A 20,198-nucleotide genomic window follows, 5' to 3' on the forward strand; every position below is an offset into this window, starting at 1 on the left:
CCTTTGCTCCTCTTCTTCCTCACTTTCACCTCCTCAACCCCCAACGAGAGCTCGAAGAAGAACCGACCTGACACCACTTCCTCTTCCTCCCCTTGAGCAGCCAAAGTGGTCTAGATCTTTGTATGTGAGCGGATGTCATGGATGGGGAAGAGGTCGAAATAGGGGACAGTGAGGGAGTAAAGCAGGTCACCATGGAGGTGGCACTCGGCCGGAGATGAGGTGGTTAAACCTCACTCTCTGGATCTCCTTTCTCACCATCTCCCCTCTCTCTCGGGTGGATTGAGGAGATAAGGCAGAATTGGAGGAGAAGGCGTTATGGACTTAGAATTTTTTAAGTTGTGGCCGGCCAGAGGAGCGGACGTGACACGTATTAAATGGATACAATAAAAAATTCAGGTCCGAAACAATATTCATTGCTGGTTGGTATTAATGACTGATAGTGATACTATCACCGGCAGTGGTACTATCATTACCAGTTTTTAATACGAGCCGACACTGATGCTCCTTATCACTACCGGTTCACAAGCTATGATGGCTGATTTTTTCATACAACTTATGAACTGGCAGTGATGCCCCACTAGAAACCAGTAGTGATGAGCTGGTATATAAGACCAGTTTTTTATAGTGATAATACAACTATCACTGTCAGTTATAGTCTTAAACTGGTAATGATACTATTAATCTAGAATTGGCAGTGATAATCCATCCACTAGTGCAAAACTATTATACCGCGAACTCTTCAGTATGGGGATTAGCCTCAAGTTTGAGATCAAATTTGAGACTAGGCTCATGCTGAAATGTTCAAGGTAGAGTATTTTATATAGCAAAATGTACGTTTTATATCTTACAGTATTCGAGTGATAATAATACATCTAAATGAATGGTGAAAACACAATCATCTTGAAGAAAATATTTTTTTTGCCACTCTTTAGATGTGCCTTGCCTCAATATAGCTTGAGCGAATGGCAATATCTAAATTTACATTCACAGTGACAATAGTAAGTCTAAACGAATGGCAAAAACACAATCATCTTCAATATATTTATGTCTTTTTGTCATTCATTTAGATCTATCTATTGCCACAATCTTTAACACTCATACAATATTGACTTTGGCGACGAAGAGATGAGGAGACAGGGGGAAACTAGGGCGCGCAAACATGAGTTGCATCGGGAGAGGTCGAACCCAAGGGGTAAAGGCAGCCACAGTGAAGATGGTGACCACTGTTCCACTTCGACCGCCACTACCCCTCAGGAGTGGCTTCTTGAGATTGGGAGCACGACGGGCTCCATAAACTGCGGCCACGAGGTGGCCTGGGTGGTCGCGAGGTGGCTACGGCTCATAATACGACAACTAGCTTGAATGACGCATAGAAGTCGGGCACAAGGGGTAGAGGTGGACGCAGTGAAGCGGTGACCATTGCTCTACTTCGACCATCACTACCTCTCAGGAGTGTGAAAGGACAATGATGTCACCTAGAGGAGGTGAATAGGTGTTTCTAAAAAATTAAAACTATACAGCGGATTATACAGAATTTGGAACTTTCAGATTCAATATAGAACTTCCGGGTTCAGAGATTTGCAGCGGATTATACATAATCCGGAACTTCAATCTAGAACTTTCAGGTTCAATCTAGAACTTCCTGATTCAGCTCAGAACTTTCGGCTATACAAAGCAAAAAGGATATCTAGCTACACATAATGAGTTGCAGCTCAAACCAAAAGAAATTATATGTTCCAAATGATTATTCCAAGCAGATCCACAGAGCACATGCAGTCAATTTCACACTAGCAAGTAGATCAAGCAAATATGCACAAATAGAAAGCAAGAACTCAGAAAGTACATCTAGCACTTATGTGTGGTTTTGGTAATTAATGATAATACCTATCAACTAAGTATGTTGTTGAGAATTGTTAGTAGGATGTTGTTACATAGGTGATGCATGAAAGAGAGATATGCATCAAGATCAATGAGCTATATGTGATGCTTGGGTAAGTGATGAAAAATACCTATAAACTAACAATGATGTTGAGAATTATTATTAGGTTATTCCATAGGAGATGCATAAGAAATGAGGTATAGATTCATTGAGACCATGAGTTCAAATAATTACATCAAAGTCAATGAGCTCTTAGTGATGCTCATAAGAAGAAAGAAAAGATAATTACATCAAAGTCAATGAGCTCTTAGTGATGCTCATAAGAAAAAAGAAAAACTCATATAAGATTGATGATAAGTGTGAATGCTAAGTTACTTATGATGATCAAGTAAGTAAAGGTATGTCATTGTCAATAGAGTTTTATGGACTAACTCATGTGCTTTGTGCTTGAGAGTGAGTTAGGGTTAGGATACATAAGAAGGCATAAGTTGAATTGAAATCATATATGCCAAGAGTGAAGAACAAGATAGGACTCCATATATGATAAAGTGAATTTATTAAAGATGTCGGATACAAAATGGTTTTTTTTATGACAAAACGGTGAAGGGCAAGCAAGACTCAGCTGCGATGTATCATTCGCTAGTAAAAGGCAAGCAAATGACTTGGTGCTGAAGGACCAAGGCGATGTTGAAGAGCGAGCGAAAGTTTTGCGTCAATGAACTGTGTGAGGCCATAGGAAATTATGGGTGACTCACATAAATCATATGAAGAATAAAGAAGAGATAGAGTGGAGATTATATGGAAGCCGGTAACCGTCAAGGCTTGAAAAAAAGTGGTACTTGAAAATATTTAAAGGCTCAAATTGGTTTAAACGAGTTCTTTATTTGAATTTGAGTATATGTATGATGTACTATTATAAGGGATGCAACATAGAACTAATTATCGTGTTTTAGTGCTCAAGAGTTTTCTAACCAACACAAAGTAAAAGTTAGCTTAAGTAGCCCGGTGCGAAAATTGTGAAAGTGTCTGAATTAGGTTTCAAAGTGTTCCTATTTTGATCCAATGTGTATGAGGTCATGAATTCAGTTGGGATGTGGTAGCCCTCTAAATAAGATTTTCATAAAATCTAAAATCATCGAAATCGGACTTCGGGATCAAAAGTTATCGCTGTTTTTAGAGAGTCAGCTGTGCTAAACTTGGACACTCTGAGTTGACCCGGATACTTCGGGTTGGCCGGAGTCTCCGGGTTTAGCTCCAAGCCAGGTGGTCTGTTAGGGCCCGAGTGTTTCACCCGGATACTCCAAGTTGACCCAGAAAATCCAGGTGGCCGGAGTCTCCAGACTTTACTCCGGCCAGGGCTTTCAGTTATGCGTTCTAATGCTAATCCGGAGTCTCCGAACTTTGTGCTTTTTGTACAGACTCAGGGTCAGTACAAAAAGCTATGTAACGGCTAGTTTTTTTGGAAGAGTATAAATACCCTATCACCCCACCCTTATTTGCTTCTGCTTGGGCACAAAAGAAAAACCTTCTAGAACAAAAAAAAACCCTCCCACTCCAATATAGTGTGTGATTTGAGAAGAAAAGTGGGTTGGGTTGAGAGATTGCAAGTTTGAGTGCAAGTGAGTGTATCTCCCATCTTGAGCACTCGAGTTCATCGGCAAAAAGTTCACAAAACATTTGTTACTCTTGGAGCTTTGAGCTCCTAGGCTGCTAGGTGTCACCGGCGAGCGCCCAAGGTTATGGTGTGCCACGAGAAGTTTATGAAGGCTTCAATTTCATCTCTAGAAGGGAAGAAATCAATAGTGTAAGCTAAGCTCAAGTGCGACCGAGCTTGAGGAAAAAAAAGGTTAAGAGAGACCCAGCTCAAGTGTGATCATGCCCCTCAACGGAGACATAGGAACCTCTAGAGGAGGTTTCTAAACTTCAAGAAACAAATCTTGTGTCTCCTCTCTTGTTTCCTTATTTTTGTGTTCTTGCTCAATATTTATGCATATTGCTCAATCTACTTGTTCATGTGAAATTGATTGTAGGTACTTGTCGGAGAGTGAACTCCTGTCGCAGGGATCCCGAGAGACCCCTTTTTAGAGATTCGGCGGGGGGGATGATCCTGGAAAAGCTTGTGTGGGAAATAAGCGGGAACGGAAATAAATGCGATGGCTAGTGGGAGACGATCACCCTAATGCAAGAAAAAGTGGGTACGCCGGGTTTTAGACAGGTTCGGGCCGCACGGAGGCGTAACACCCTACTCCTGTATGAGCGCTATATTTATCCTTGAAGGGGATTCTTCAAGGAGGTATCTGGTTCTAAGGGGAGAACTGTTTACAAAGAGCTTGAGGCTCTTATGTTCTAGCTTAACTTGAGCTGGTTCGAGTGTCTGTCGATCTATCTTTGGCCTGGTTCGTCGGAGATTGTTGGTTGTCTGGTCTCTTGGTCGTCTTGTGGTCGGGGGCTGTCGCTCTCCCTTTTAGTGTTCTCCATCCTTTCCTTTTATAGTCGCGCCGACCTCAACATATCCTGAATGGGAAAGAGGGGACGGGAATGCCAAAGTGCCACGGAGAAAAAGGCGTAATCATTTCATCTTGGCGAAGTGACAGGGGCGGTGGAGAAATGCGGCGCGCATTCGACCACCAGCCGCTGTGGAAGCCTCTGGGCGCCATAAAAGGGGCCCACCGGGCAGCCTCAGAGGTGCCCGGTGCGCCCACCCCGTCTTGTCCTTTCTGACAGGGCGGGGTGGCTGACGGAGCGCTTTGATCCTGGCAACGTTATCCTGAGGCACCCGGATGAAACGGGACGGGACCCGTGCATTTAATGGACCCACGCCCCCCCTGCCAGTGCATGGCAGGGTCTGACACTGGGGCGTGGGCAGCTGAGAATGTCAGGACGTCAGGATGTCAGGCCGCGCGTGCCTATTAAATGCGGCATTGGGCTTTTGACTGGATGACATCCTGACGACGGGACCCTTCGGGTCATCGAATGATCTTGCGCGAACCTTCGGGGCACCGAATCCTCGGGGGCTGCCATGTGCAGCCCCGAGCACTCTCTCCCGAGCACTTGAGTGAGACCTTCGGGGAACCGAGTCCTCGGGGGCTGCCACGTGCAGCCCCGAGCACTCCGGTGGGACCTTCGGGGAACCGAGTCCTCGGGGGCTGCCACGTGCAGCCCCGAGCACTCTCTCCCGAGCACTCGGTGGGACCTTCGGGGCACCGAGTCCTCGGGGGCTGCCACGTGCAGCCCCGAGCACTCTCTCCCGAGCACTTCGGTGGGACCTTCGGGGCACCGAGTCCTCGGGGGCTGCCACGTGCAGCCCCGGGCACTCTCTCCCGAGCACTTCGGTGAGACCTTCGGGGAACCGAGTCCTCGGGGGCTGCCACGTGCAGCCCCGAGCACTCTCTCCCGAGCACTTCTTTCTTGGCATCGGGCTCTGCGGATCATCGGGGAACTAGGGCGCTCGGGAACCAGAGGCGGCGGCCCCGAACACCTTCTCCCGGGACTTAGCTTCTTCCTACCTTGCGGGGTGGTGACACGTGGCGGATGGCCGGCCTGGTTTCGGGACTTAGGGACCCCTGGTTCCGAATACACCGACAGTTAGCCCCCGGGCCCGTTGGTAGCCGATGGGACGGAGACTGCGAATGGGCCCTTCGTCGCGACCGAGGCCAAGGCTGGCGCGGACGCCATGTGGCAAACTTTCGAGAGGTGGCCCTTGCGGACCTAGACCTCAAGCACGCCCCAACGGGAAAATGAGTGGATGCGTGTCCACACAACTTCCGAAGGGTATGATGACCATACGGGCGGTACGCGCGGTCGCTGCGCAGATCGAGGAAAATACGCCTGGCAACCGCTGACATCGTGCGATCGGCGGGAGATTCGCCTGGCAGGGGCGTCAATCGAGGCGACGCTTCGCCGAGCGAACCGTTTGGGCGGCAGTTTTTGAATTTTGAGATATAAAAAGGGGGAATGGACCGGCCCGTTCCCCTTTTTACGCTCTCTTGCACTTGTGCTCTTGCCTTCTTCGCGCCCCGAAGCCCTTAGGGAATTCTCAGGCGACCGGAGCGTTCTTCCCTCTCTCTTTCCTCTCCACCAAAAAACACCTTCCACCCTGTTGAGATGACGAGGGTTGGAGGAGGACGCCGGGATAGGACTTCGGACAGCATCTTGCCGGAGTCTCGTCTGAGGAACGAGGAGGCGGCGGATAAGATTAGGAAGCTGCTGGTGCCGGAGGGTCAGGAGGGTGCTGTGGCGGTGAGGCCGGCGACTCTGACGCCGACGACGACCGTCCCTGGGCGGACCGTCCTCTTCACCTCCTTCGTGGCGGTGGGGCTAGTGCCGCCATTCTCCGCCTTCTTTCTGCAAGTTTTGGAGACGTACGGCATTCAAATGGTGCACCTAAGCCCCAATTCCGTCGTGGCGTTGGCGGTCTTCGTGCATCTCTGCGAAATGTTCGTGGGGGTGATGCCGTCGGCGACGCTGCTTCGCCATTTTTTCGTTCTCCGGCCGGTGGGGAAGAAGAGGGGGCACTCCACGGCGGACGTCGCGGGGTGCTGCAACCTTCGGCTCCGGGAAGGCCTGGGGGATCATTACATTCCCCAGGTGCTGCGCAGCAAGTGGGAGGAGTGGCGGCGGGACTGGTTCTTCGTCGACATCGACCCCCACGAGCGCCTCGAATTGCCAGAGAGGGCGGCGGAACCTCGGCGATCGACGTGGGAGGCGCCGCCGTCAGAAGACGCGAGGCTGAAGCCGGTGCTGGAGCGCATCTTGGAGCTGCGCGAGTCTGGGCTGACCTCCGTCATGGTGGTCGTGGATTTTCTGCGCCGTCGGTTGGTGCCCTTGCGAGAGCGGGCCCGACCAAGCTGGTTCTACACCGGGCCGGAGGACATCACCAAGACCCAGATTGGCGCGAGCTGGGATCTGGGGCAGGCGGAGCTGCGAGGGCAGCCCCGAGCACTCTCTCCCGAGCACTTTCGCACTGGCCCTCGGGGAACCGTACGCTCGAGGACTGCTGCGCGCAGTCCCCGAGTGCTCTCTCTCGGAACTTAGCCCTTCTAATCATCGGGGGACTAGGGTGCTCGGGGGTGACCGGGCACCTCCTCGAGTACTTTCTTCCCGGTACTTAGACTCTACGGGTCATCGGGGAACTAGGGTGCTCGGGGACCAGAGACTGTGGCCCCAAACACCTTTCTTCCGGAACTTGGACTTTCCTCATCCCGCAGGAGGGACCTCGCGGGATGGTGACACGTGGCGGACGGCTGGCCTGACCTCGGGACTCAGGGACCCCTGGTTCCTGATACACCGACAGCTTTAGCTTTAAGTATTTTCGTGGAGTTAACAACAGCACAACAAAGAGGGGGTGAGGATATATTTATACCCAACTCCCAAAAACTAGTCGTTAAAGCCAACATATGGTATACTATGAACTTCCGGGTTCAATCTGAATCTTCTAGATTCAATCCGAAACTTTTGGATTAAAACTTTAAACCACGACAGAGAAACCCAAATTGGATGTCATCCGGAACTTTTGGGTTCAATTCAGAACTTCCAAAATTAGCACAACTAATCCTCCGAAAAACAATGATAACTTTTGATCTCGATATCCAATTTTGATGATTTTGGACATTAAAAAAACTTATTTAGAGGGCTACCTATCTCATAAGAAAAATATGATCTCAAACACATTAGATCAAACTAGAAACACTCTGAAACCTGATTCGAACACTTCCACGCTTTCAGCACCGGACTCCTAAAGCGAGCTCTCAACAAAAACCCAAGTTGAAATTAGGTTCCCGATGTTTGTGGGTGTTTTGTGTCTCACTTTTGGGTTGGTTAGATACTTTTGAGCACTGAAACGTGTCAAAATATTATATATTGCATCCCGCTTAATAGTGTGGCACACCTATACTCAAATTCAAATATAAAATTAGTTTAAACAACTTTAAGCCTTTGAATACATTTAAATACCGCTTCTTTCTTTCAAATCTTGAGAGTTGTCAACATTCATATAAACTTCACCTCATCTCTTCTTAATTTTCATATGATTAATACGAATCACCCTCACCCATAGCTTCTCATGGTCTCGCACAGTTCATGAAGCAAAGCTTTCACTCATCCTTCACCACCACACTAGTCCTTTGACGCCAAGCCCTTCGCTTACCCTTCACCATCTTGTTATAGAAAACCACTTTATATTTGACATCTTCAATAAATTCATATAAAGTCAAAACTTTGTTCTTCATTTTTGTCATAATTGATATCTTAATTCAACTTATGGCTTATTATGTATCATAACTCTAACTCACTCTTAAGTACAAAGCACATATATTAGTCTATTAAACTACATTGACAACTTTATTCTTCTGCAACCATATTGCTCCACAATAATTTTGCCATGAAATTGATAAGCCGAGTCAACATAGTAAAACTACAGACAAGTTGGACATTACTTGGACTTCCCCACATTACGTGGCATGCTCACGATCTCGAAGTTAAACCTCGACCAACTACAACCAACTATTTGTACTAAATCATTCTCTTTTTGCTTAAGGTCCAACCAAACTTCCAAATGCTGAATGATAGCGCTAGGTTGTTTCTTAAGTAATACACAATCACACAAGCACAAATGCTGGGTCAGCAAATCTGCTGATCGGTGAGAAAAAATCATATCGTTCAGAGATTCAAACCATACGTGATCGCAGAGCTAGAGACCTAATCAAAAGAATATCATCTAACATAACATCATCATGATGTAATTATTAATATATGAAACATATTTTAAGAAATTTTAATAAACTTTGTTAGCGTCACGGGTATCGCTTCCCAACCGCATGTAGGCAGCCGCCGCGCTAGTACGCCACGGCTCACGGGACCGGTCAGGTCGAACGCGAGGTAACATTCGAGTGAGTACGGACGAGCCCGCCCCTGCCTTCGAGTTCGAGCTGACGCTGGGTCCAGCCGGACCAGCCCACTCCAAACCCAATCCGGCAGATTCATCAAGACCACCAAAGGCGTCCAAGCCCAGACCGAAATCTCTGCGTCTCCCCTCCCATTCTTCTGCCAGATCCGAGCCCCGACGCCCCCGGCCATGGCGAGCGACAGCGACGTCGACGAGGACGAGCTCCTCCAGATGGCGCTTCAGGAGCAGGCGGCGCGGGACCTCAGCCACCAGCGCCAGCCCGCCGCAAACAAGCCTGTCGTCAACCTCGTCCGCCCCCCCGCCCCCAACGCCCGCGGCGGAGCCAACGCACGCGGCGGGGGCGCCCCGGCGAAGGCGCGCCAGCCCAGCCGCGGCGGAGAAGAGGACGACGACTCCGAGGTGGAGCTGCTATCCATCTCCTCCGGCGACGAAGACAACGCCCCCCGCGACCGCGGGCCCCCGCCGCCCCGCGGGGGCGGGGGCGGGGGCGGACGCGCCGGGGCGAGGAGGGCCGCGTCGCGGGACGACGGGGACTTCGACGACGACGAGCCCAGGAGCTGGAAGCGCGTCGACGAAGCGGAGGTATGCGGGGTCGGCAAGATCTCGATCTCGGGGGTTGGTGGTTGCTGTGCTAGTTTAGGCCGTTCTGGAGTAAGCACGTTTCGGCGATCAGGTCAATTGCGTTTGTTTAACAGGCTGGAATCGCCTTTGATCGCTGAAATTTAGCTAGTGCTGTGATCGTGTGAAGCATGTCATGGTAATTTGGTTTAACAATTGTCAATTGTGTTAGCGGAGCTTGCCCAATTTAAATGTCTGGTGAGTTGTGTCAGTTTGGCATTGCAGACTAGGCCTGCCTGTTTGGCAGGGTGAAAATATGGATAAGTGCTAGAACTTGGCTATTGGCATGGACTGTGAATGCTGTGGTGTAATCACCGGAGTTGATTTGCACTGCCTGATACCAATGTGAGATTTGAAAGTTGAGCATTGATTGATATAGAATCCAGTGTTTTAAGTCTCTGTGGTTGTGTGGCACACAATGCTTGGTTCATCACACTAACTGCGTATCTGCAGCTTTGATTACTGTGCATTACTGTTTAGTTTTAGCTTTCTAAATTTCTGAACAAGGGAAATAAACTTCACCTCGATTTTCTTGTAGCTTCAAATTCAAATAACTAATATAATGATATACATCAAGTTCTGAGGTGTGGTGAAATACAACACAGTAGAATGATCATGTTACAATGGACCAATTGGAATATATCTTCAACACACTCTGTCTGCTTAGTTGTCTTGTCTGGTGTGTTTTCTAATTTCTCGATTCTTTTCATTTTTGCATATTTCCTGTATATCATGATCATCATATAACTGCATTTTCCAGATAATAGTTACCAACTGCTTTGAACATGACATTTTATTTGACCTGCTATCTTGCACCTTTTGCGTTTTCATACTAATGCTGAACATGCCTAATGTTTGTCTGCCTTTGCTCCACTCAGCTTGCTCGCAGGGTTCGAGAAATGCGTGAAGCAAGGGCAGCGCCTACTGCTCAAGCACTTGATCAGAAAGCAGCAACAGCAGCAGCTCGAAAGGCACTCACAAGCGTACAGACTTTACCAAAAGGAGTAGAGGTTTTGGATCCATTGGGCCTTGGGTAACTATCTATATCATCAAACTTCTGATCAATACATTCATTGTTTGCCACTTAAGAAACATTTTGCAAATAAAATACACTCCTTGTCATGCTCTGTTCTCACCTATTAGCCATCATTTGACATAAGTTGCACCCTTTTCCCTTCATTTTACTACTTATTCCTCTTCTGGAGATCCATCATCATCAAAGTTCTGATCAGCATCCTGCTGTTATGCTGCTCTAATATATTGCCTTTTCTTTTTGTGATTGTGGTTGAATACATGCACCTGAAAAATTATAGGCTTGTTTGATCAGGGTTCAGTTCCTCTCAGAGGCTTTTTGGAGTTTTGCTTCTTCTTTTTTTTTTAAGTGGAGAAGCTATGTAATAGAAGCCCAGAGAAATGAGCATATTCTTTCATATCTATATATTTGGATACAACAAATTTTAACCTCATACACAATGTTAGTGTCACGCTGTGCATTACCTTTTGCCTCTGTGATATGCTCGGTAGAATAGGAGAATTAATTTCATTAATTAAACCAAGTTAAGGTTATCCTCATCCCATGCCCACTTCCCTTTCACGCTTGGATAATATTTATTGCCTTACCAGTGTCATGGATAATAAGTCCCTGCGATTGATCACTGATGCTTCAGTAAGTTCTCCAGTTTCAAGGGAGAAGTCTCAAGGTTTGGACCCCAGTATGCGAGGTATGCCTGATGATTTTACGGAATTCTTTTTGTGTTTTATTCATGCTTAATAAAAGGTCTATTTTTGCACTTCTGCAGACAAAGTTATATATTCGTCTCCAAATTTTGATCCCAAGGTTTTCCTTTCGTGGGTCCACAAAGACACAAGCGCTGCTGACTTAGAGTCTGGTGCTCTCATGTTGAAAACTGATCTCAAAGGGAGAACTCAGCAGAAAAAACAGTTAGTCAAGGAGAACTTTGATTGTTTTGTCTCGTGCAAAACTACAATTGATGGTATTTATTTAGTTGTTACACATGCGCATATTGCAGCTAAATGGTCATAATATTGAGTTTCTGGGCAATGTTTGCATCTCTTTGTAATACACTCAGTTTTTTCTGCAGACATTGAGTCGAAATTGAGACAGATAGAGGAAGATCCTGAAGGTGCAGGTACTGCTCACTTGTATTCAGTCACACAAAAAATTAGCGGTGTGGCAAATCGTGCATTTGAGCCTCTATTTGAGAGGCAGGTATACAGACTAAGCTTTCTCTTGATCTACTTCTCATTCAGCTTGATTGCTATTGCTGTAGCATTCCTTCTTGAGTGCACTGAAGTATACCTTCTGGCACAGGCCCAAGCGGAGAAGATCAGATCTGTTCAGGGAATGCTTCAGAGATTCCGGACATTATTTAACCTACCAAGTGCAATCCGTGGGAACATTAGAAAAGGAGAATATGATCTTGCTGTCAGAGAGTACCAAAAAGCAAAATCAATTGTTCTTCCTTCTCATGTATGCCGACTTCTTAATTTATTTTATCCAATAGGACTGAGAAGCGATAGGATCAGAGTTATTTAGCTATAATCATCCCATAGTCACCTAAAACTGGGTCAATGGTGCGTTCCCCGACCCCGGGACGCTGTCCCAAATCGAGGGTCGGGAACGAATGGGGTCGATGTCCCAATTCTGAGAGGGTCGTCGCCCCTTTGCCACGCAGATCGACTGCAGGATTCGATGCATATGGATCAGGACGGGACGTTGACCCTTTGCCGCATAGGTAATACAATGGAGCTTAGGGCTTATCTGACGGTGCGGAGAGCAAACCTCGCCGGCGGAGCATAGACAGTGCGAAGGGCAGACCATCGCAGCCACTGCCGTTAGATTGCGCACAACTGCTGCTGGATCCGAAGCTGCAGAGCAGCGTGGAGCGTGGAGCAGCACTACAAGATGGGGAGGGGAAAGGGGATGAAGAGGAGCAGGGGCAGTGGCTGATCGGTGCTCACGGCTGGGATAGCAATGGGGTGGTGGCGGTGGTCGAGCAGCACTTCGTTGGGGGAAACAGAGGAAGAAGAATGAAGCAGGTGGTGGCGGCGGTCGAGCAGCACTTCGTTGGGGGAGACAGAGGAAGAAGAATGAAGTAGGTGGTGGTGGCTGAACATGGTCACCAGCCACCCAACCTTTAGTTTTAAACTTTTAGAGCACATGTTAAGTGCTAAGTGGCATGTTGGTGGGCTTATGGGCTGGCTGGTGGGCTACGTACTCCCCTCCCTTCTCCTTTCCCTTTTCCTCCTTTTTCTTTTCTCCTTTTCTTTTTCCTTTCCGGGGTCACAACCCTCAACCCGACGCTTTGTCCTAGGCATCGACCCGGAATACTTGGGGTCATCGATCCATGTCGCGAATTGTCGTCCCATAGAGGTATACCCCCTTCGGACCTCATTTTTCTCAAATGTCGGCTCGCATCCCTCAACCCTGTTCCTCGACCCAGAATTCTGGTGACTACGATCTAGCCATAGTCATCCACAATTCCAGCTTTGACCAACAACCACAGGGATTTATTGGGCACCATGAACCAGTGATCCCTATCAGAATTCTTACGGTGTTACCGCCGCTGACTATTTCCCATTTGCCCCTCTAATTCTAGTGTACTACATATTGGCATAGTCCATGAATTGCTAGAAGCCAAAAACACATAAAAAAAGGAGTTACATCAAATTGAATATACACATAATGGCAAAATATATTGAACCTATACATACATGAGAAACTTATCTTACCTATTGTGATACTTAAAGTGCTCACAAGTATTTACAGTTGGCATGGATTTACCGGTCCTCAGTGGGGTTGCATTTACATCACTGTTGTCATTAAGTTATCTTCACTAGTTTGTTTGACTGGGCCTGTGTGTATAGAGAAACCACTCCCTTACTCTCCTAGATACCACTAAAACAACTGATAGTTATACTGATTTCATGACAACATCCGTGATGGGTTAAAACGCAAGACAACCATGTGTGGTTCAGATTATTTTCCTTTCCTTTTATACATATTGCATGGTTTACTGGGTGGTGAATCATGCATGAAAGATCATATGCCATGATGGTATCTTGTAGCTGACAGGAAGTTGTGCGTCCGTCGTCCATCTCATGTACTCGATAAAATTTAGTTTAATATTAAGTTCCAGTTATGCATGCGGAAATTGTATAGTCTCTGTTTTATGCCTAATTGCTTCTGTATGTGTCAGATTATTAATCTCCGCACTTGAATGCAAGTAATCACGGAGCATGACTGATTCACACAAAGCTCTTAGAAACGCTAGGTTTAGTGACATACTAGCCTTGTGAATACTTAGTCCTTGTTGAATTTACTCATTTGTGTTTTGACTGCTTGATTTATTTATCTGTTTGCCATAGAAAATTATGGATAGTTCCAAACTGAAGTAACACATGCGAATTTCTCCATTGTTTTTTGTGTCCCTATCATTCGTTCTTAGGCACTATAAGCCACAATGATTGTATATTTAGTGATTCAGTAATGGTAATACGGTGAACAACCTGCAGGTGGGGATACTAAAACGTGTACTTGAGGAAGTGGAAAAGGTGATGCAAGAATTTAGGGGCATGCTTTATAAGTCAATGGAGGATCCTCATCTTGATCTTGCTGAGGTTAGCAGAACGCACCTATAATATTTAGTCTTGGAGACATCTTGAAATTATCTACTTTTGTAGTTTTGTTGACAGTGAAGGATGGTTTAGCTTACAAATTTAGGTTTAAGGAATTTGGAGCATAACCATAATGCATGATAGTATTGTAGGATAGTTAGCAGATGATATTAGGACACTGCTTTGTCTAAAATGGGCTACTTGATTACTTACTTAAACTCCTTACTATTTCTAGATCGAAGTTATCTGATGATTTTGTTCTGTTTTCTTACTGATTTTCTGCTCACCATCCAGCTTGAGAACATTGTTCGTCTACTTTTGGAGTTGGAACCTGAAACAGATCCAGTGTGGCATTATCTAAATATTCAGGTTAAACTTTAATCTAAAGATGTGTGCTATAATATAACTGATTTTTTCTTATTGTTAAGTTACATATGCTCTCTGGTCTGTGACTTCTATCTGTATTATCTATATGCTTATATCTTAATATTTCCTATCAGAATAGCAGGATTCATGGATTGTTTGAAAAGTGTACTCTAGATCATGAAGCAAGAATGGCTGTTTTGCAAAATAAAATTCGCGAGAAAATGCTATCTGATTCAAAGTGGAGGCAGCTGCAACAAGATTCAAATAAATCTGTGAGCAAATTACTTTCTGTTGTTCAGCGTAGCTCATTTTTATCTCTTTTGTTGGCATTTACATAGTATTTATGTCTTTCCTATTTAACGAGGTCCTTGTTCCTTTTGTTTGTTTTAGTTGGAAGTTGATTCTGCCATCGGTGATTCTTCTCAAGCTGATCAGTTGTCAGCAAACTTTATGGCTGAAGAAGCTGATAGCTTAAGGGCTACCTACATTCGTAGGCTAACTGCTGTGCTTATCCAGCATGTTCCAGCTTTTTGGAGATTAGCTTTATCTGTCTTCAGTGGAAAATTTGCAAAGGTATGAACAAGCAGAACCTTATTAGTTGCATTGCAGAAAAAATGTAAATAGTTCACGGTTCACGGTACTAAATGATTTGCAACGGTTGTTAGTTCTTGTAGCAAAGCATATCTCTGTGCTGAGTCGCCGAAACTTGTGAATCCTTCCACCCCCCCCCCCCCGGGCGTTTTGTGCAATAGTAAACTGAAATTGAAGTGTATTTGTGATAATGTCAATCTGAAGTATGATGCCTGCTTTAATCATCACGTAAATGATGAGAATGAGCTATGTTGTGCTGATTTATGTCTTAGAAAGAGAGATTCACATGGATTTGCTAATCATATATATTCTTTACAGGCAGCTGCTGGGAATGTAGTCTCTGATGCTGACATGAATGCAAAGCCAGGTGCAAATAAGACTGATGATAAAGGTGGAGAAGCAAAGTACACAAACCATACTCTTGATGAAGTTGCTAGTATGGTTCGGGCTACTATATCTGCTTTTGACATCAAGGTACAATGAGTGCATGGTTTGGAATTTTAACCTTGAACCGTGATACTTAGCAGTTAGCATCTGGTTGTATTTTTAATTAAACATTCTTTGACATCAACAGGTTCAGAATACCTTCCGTGATTTTGAGGAATGCAACATTCTTTGTCCATACATGGGTGACACTATAAAAGAAATAGCTAAGGCCTGTCAGACTCTTGAAGGAAATGATTCATCTCCAACTGCTGGTATGGTCACTTAGTAAGTGCTTGTCTAAAAACTGCAAAATTTGTCTTGTATCCTGAATGTGTTAACAATTATGCCAGTGAAAATGTTGCGTGCCCTTCATTTTGAAATGACAAAGCTTTACATTCTACGGCTTTGTTCATGGATGCGGACAATGACTAAGGAGATATCGAAAGACGAGACTTGGGTTACTTTATCCACCCTTGAGAGAAACAAGTCCCCGTATGCAATTTCGTGTATGCCCTTGGAGTTCCGTGACATTACAATTTCAGCAATGGACCGGATTGATACGTAAGACTGCTTCTTTATTCTGTGTAGTTTTGCACTTTTTCACCATCTTATTTCTTATGCTGCATTATTTCAAAAGCGCTGTGAAAGTGTTTTGTTGCACCATTACTCTACATTTCTACAATTGGCCTTGTTTTCAAAGGTCTATTTGCTTATTGATAACTACTGTTTTTCAAAGGTCTATTTGCTTATTGATGGTTCCTTTTTGCCAGTGAGTAGTCACTAAAACCAAAGGGGGCAGGAAGGAACTATTAGAGTTAAATACAATGATCTATGGATTTGCCTCAATCTGTTGTATAAATCCTATTACTGTAGCTGTCACTGTTGTAATGATCAAGCACAAGCTTTCGCCTTCATGAGTTTTTTTTAGGTCTGTACTTTAGATGCTGCATGATTCTGGTTCATTAGTTATTTTCCTATCTTGGCTATGAACAAAGCCCTACATGTTAGGTTTACGGTTTGTGTCTCAACTCTTGTCCTTGCTGTGAAAAATCTGAAATTTGTCTTCGGCATAGTTTCTCAAAAGTGACCACACATCTCTACTATATTCGATCAACTGCTTGTAAAATGTGTATTCCTGCATTCAAATAAATTCAACTCTCCATGTGCTGAAATTTGAAATCTGGCAAGTACTTTCCCACCTTCATTTTTTGTACTCTTGAACTGGATCCTAATCTGTGTTTGTTTATTTCAGTATGATTCTTAATCTGAGGAGCGAGACTGCAAAGTCTTACGACATTTCTCAACCACTTCAGGAAATTAACGAGTCTGTTAGACTTGCATTTTTAAATTCTTTTCTGGATTTTGCTGGTATGAAATTTCTCTAAAATGTAGTTAGGGGAATCTTAAAAAAATGTATATCTAATGGTGGCATCATTCTTTAATATTTATCTTTGACAATCTCTGTAAACGCTTCAGGTTATCTGGAGAGGTTTGGAGGGGAACTAGCTCAGACCAGATCAAACAAAGAAAACAATTATGTTCAAAATGGTTATATAAATGGTACTAGCAGAGAAACATCCGCTGCCACAGATGGAGATTTACACAAGAAGCTGCTGGTTGTTTTGAGTAACATTGGGTACTGTAAAGCTGAACTTTCAGATGAATTGTACACCAAGTATAGGCACATTTGGTCTCCAGTCAGGTATCTGATAGTATTTGTCAAATTCTCTCACTCTGCAAAATAGCATACCTCTTCTTCTCATGTTTGCCTGAAACCTTGATAATGGGAAAGCCTATACTCATTTTAGAAGCTATTCTCAAGATATGTCTACTCTAATCAATGAAAATTTATGTCACAGGGATAATGATGAACGTAGTTCCGACATGCGAGATCTGATGACATCTTTCTCTGCACTTGAGGAGAAAGTCCTGGAACAGTATACTTTTGCAAAGGTATGGTACACAATTCAGGACATGTGGATTAACCAGTTGATGCATGATTGTTGATTTATCGAAATTGATTACAACATTTTTTTTTCTAACTGCAGTAGCTCCCTTACTTTCATATCTTGGAGTAAATATCTGTTATATTTTACTTGCTGAAGTTTCTGTTATTTAAGCTCCTGATATAGTGTTACTCATTCCTCAATACTATTATAGTTCCGAAAGAACTTACTAAAACATCCAAAATAACTTAATAAATGGGACAACTGTAAATCTTAAGGAAGTGAGGAAATTTCATATATCCTACTTGATGCTGGGGACATGTTTTCTGGACTGTCATTTTTTTAGCTTTTGCACATTATGTTGTTACCTTTGCTTTACTCATTCGGTTTTTGTTGTTGTTGCTTGATTAGTCAAACTTGATCAGAAGTGCTGCACAGAGTTATCTTTTGGATTCTGGGATTCATTGGGGGGCAGCACCGGCGGTAAAGGTATGTAGTACAAAGTAAGAACACCAAGTCCCATTTATGTTATGGAACTATGTGTTTCAGAAAAATGAAACAACCAATGGTATGTTAGATCTGGACTTTCCATCATGAGTTGTAGTTCAAATTGTGTAGCATCTTGCTATTTACTTCAAGAGCAATTACATCCAGAATAAGTTGTGGTTTCACTGCTATGTACTGGCCATGACTGGCACTTGGATGCATATGGATTTATGAAAATGGAATGGTATCCTTATGTTTATTGTTGTTGTACCAATGCCTTTTGTTGTCTTGTGAAACTGCCGTCTTCAATGTTATTGCTTTCTCCTTGCAGGGCATTCGGGACGCAACTCTTGACTTACTGCACATCCTTGTAGCAGTACATGCAGAGGTTTCCATTTCAATTCTTATTCTGATCATTTAGATCTTGATCATGACATGTTTGAAATTGGGAAAAATAACAAACACCTTTTACTGGATAATTTTAGGTGTTATTTTTGGGCCCACGGGTTCAGTGTCGAACTGCTGTATTCACATTTGCATCCGCAAAACAAACCTATGCTAAGTGCCTAAGTTGTTTAAAGCACAAGCAGGCCTGTTGCCTTTTGGCTTGTAAAAGAAAAAGAAAGACCTGCCCCCCCCCCCCCCCCCTTCTCCTGAAGTTTTAGCATTTGTCTGGTTACCACAAGCCTGTAAGGTATTTGGTACTTGATAAGAGTGTTAGTGTGCTCGGTAGGTGACAACTTCCACTCTTCTAATACTAAGAAATTTTGTGTTTAACAAGCAAAACACTGTACCATTCTTTCAAAGTTTGTGGGAGTCATCCATTACTTAGCTAAAGAAATGCTAATGAAAATCCCAGCCTCCCAGGCTGCTAATTTTGAGAAACCACGCCAGGGATTCCTGGTTGCCAGTGGTAAACAGCCTAGCCTGTTACTGCATGTATTTCATATCTGCTTGTACATATAGCGTATTATATTGTCTGTCTTAAGAGTTGTTTGATTGTAACCTCATGTCTATCTTGTAAAAGTAAGATGGAGTTCTAACTTTTGCCTGCTTTCAGGTATACTCTGGTGCTAGGCCTTTGTTGGAGAAGGCAATGAAAATTTTGGTCGAGGGTTTGGTCGACATCTTTCTTAGTGTTTTTCACGAGAATAAGACCAGAGATATCAGATTGTTGGATGCAAATGGTTTTTGTCAGCTCATGCTTGAGGTAAGTGTTTAGTTACTTTTATTTGCCACAAGATTCTTCACGAGTCTTAATAGCTATATAAACATTCAACTAGTCTGCTTAATTTACCATCTTTTGTGTTACATGCCTGCAGCTTGAGTATTTTGAGACTGTACTACACACATACTTCTCACTTGAGGCACAGCAGGCTCTGAAATCCTTACAAGAGAATTTGTTGGAAAAGGCCTGTGAAACTGTGGCAGAAGCCTTGGAGAATCCTGGACACCACCGTCGACCAACTCGTGGCAGTGAAGATGCTGCATCAGATGATAGACAAGTGCCATCAGTATCACCTGATGATTTGCTTGTAAGTGCCCCAAAATGTTCTACTCACGGATTCATGTCCATGTGCAGATTGATGATAGATGAGATACATCTGTCAGGGTAGTGTGACATTAAATTTGTGAAATCGGAGCTTTCTGCTAGATGTTGGAAACTTTTGTTTTACAGCAGACCATGTATAATCACAAATTTTGTTTTCTTTCCAGACGGTTGCTCAGCAGTACAGTAGTGATCTGCTGCAAGGGGAGCTGGAGAGAACCCGATTAAACATCGCGTGCTTCATGGAGTCAACTCTTCAATCAATATCTGCACCAGCTGGCTCAAAGCCTGCTACTGCTTATTCTTCTTACCAGGCACCAGCACCACATCATGCACCGGTTCAAGTGTCCTCTCCTAGTTTTAGAAGGCAGCAGACAAGTACAAATTCTCCTGTAGTCTCAAGGCGGCGCCGGTGAGCTAAAATGCTGATAGCATCATTCCCTCATTGGCGTGGCCTCTTCCCTGATTTCTCTTGTTTTTTCCCCTCTCTGGCGCATGCTTTTTTTGTTGTTGTAATTATCATCCTGCTGTCATGTATTATTAATGTTGGTCTATTCTTTTGGTGTTGTAAGATAAAAGGGGGGTACAGGTGCTGCTGCACGGGACCATCAAATTGTATAAACTCTACGAGTCAAATATTATTGCCATGTCTGAAGATACTACCGTAGCTTTTTTTATCTGGAGTTGTTGGTATGCTAGTCTCCTGCAGTCATTACCGCTTCTGCTGTAACCATTTATCTGATCGTGTATCAGAACATTTACTAATATTGTGTCAAGGTGGTTTGTACTTGTTTA

The 20,198-nt window shown here is 44.3% G+C and overlaps 1 protein-coding gene across 1 annotated transcript; it reads left to right on the top strand.

Annotated features, from left to right (window-relative positions):
• Nucleotides 1–8,846: 8,846 nt before the first annotated feature.
• Nucleotides 8,847–20,198, top strand: LOC133924207 (exocyst complex component SEC5B-like). Its single transcript, XM_062369645.1, has 21 exons — nt 8,847–9,365; nt 10,280–10,434; nt 11,025–11,122; nt 11,201–11,395; nt 11,504–11,631; nt 11,734–11,892; nt 13,938–14,042; nt 14,334–14,408; nt 14,540–14,677; nt 14,796–14,978; nt 15,315–15,470; nt 15,571–15,694; nt 15,773–15,983; nt 16,675–16,790; nt 16,899–17,124; nt 17,282–17,375; nt 17,780–17,857; nt 18,186–18,242; nt 18,915–19,064; nt 19,177–19,389; nt 19,571–20,198. Exons 1-21 carry the CDS (start codon nt 8,952–8,954, stop codon nt 19,817–19,819), a joined length of 3,324 nt encoding a protein of 1,107 aa, XP_062225629.1. The 5' UTR covers nt 8,847–8,951; the 3' UTR covers nt 19,820–20,198.

This window comes from Phragmites australis, chromosome 7 (genome assembly GCF_958298935.1).
Source record: "Phragmites australis chromosome 7, lpPhrAust1.1, whole genome shotgun sequence".
In the NCBI taxonomy this organism is placed as follows: domain Eukaryota; kingdom Viridiplantae; phylum Streptophyta; class Magnoliopsida; order Poales; family Poaceae; genus Phragmites; species Phragmites australis.

Excerpts from the sequence above, each read along its gene's own strand:
- LOC133924207 (XM_062369645.1), top strand. The coding sequence starts at position 8,952 with ATGGCGAGCGACAGCGACGTCGACGAGGACGAGCTCCTCCAGATGGCG. Across the intron at positions 15,984-16,674 it reads GCAATGGACCGGATTGATAC|TATGATTCTTAATCTGAGGA; the intron begins GTAAGACTGCTT and ends TGTTTATTTCAG. Across the intron at positions 17,858-18,185 it reads GGGCAGCACCGGCGGTAAAG|GGCATTCGGGACGCAACTCT; the intron begins GTATGTAGTACA and ends TTCTCCTTGCAG.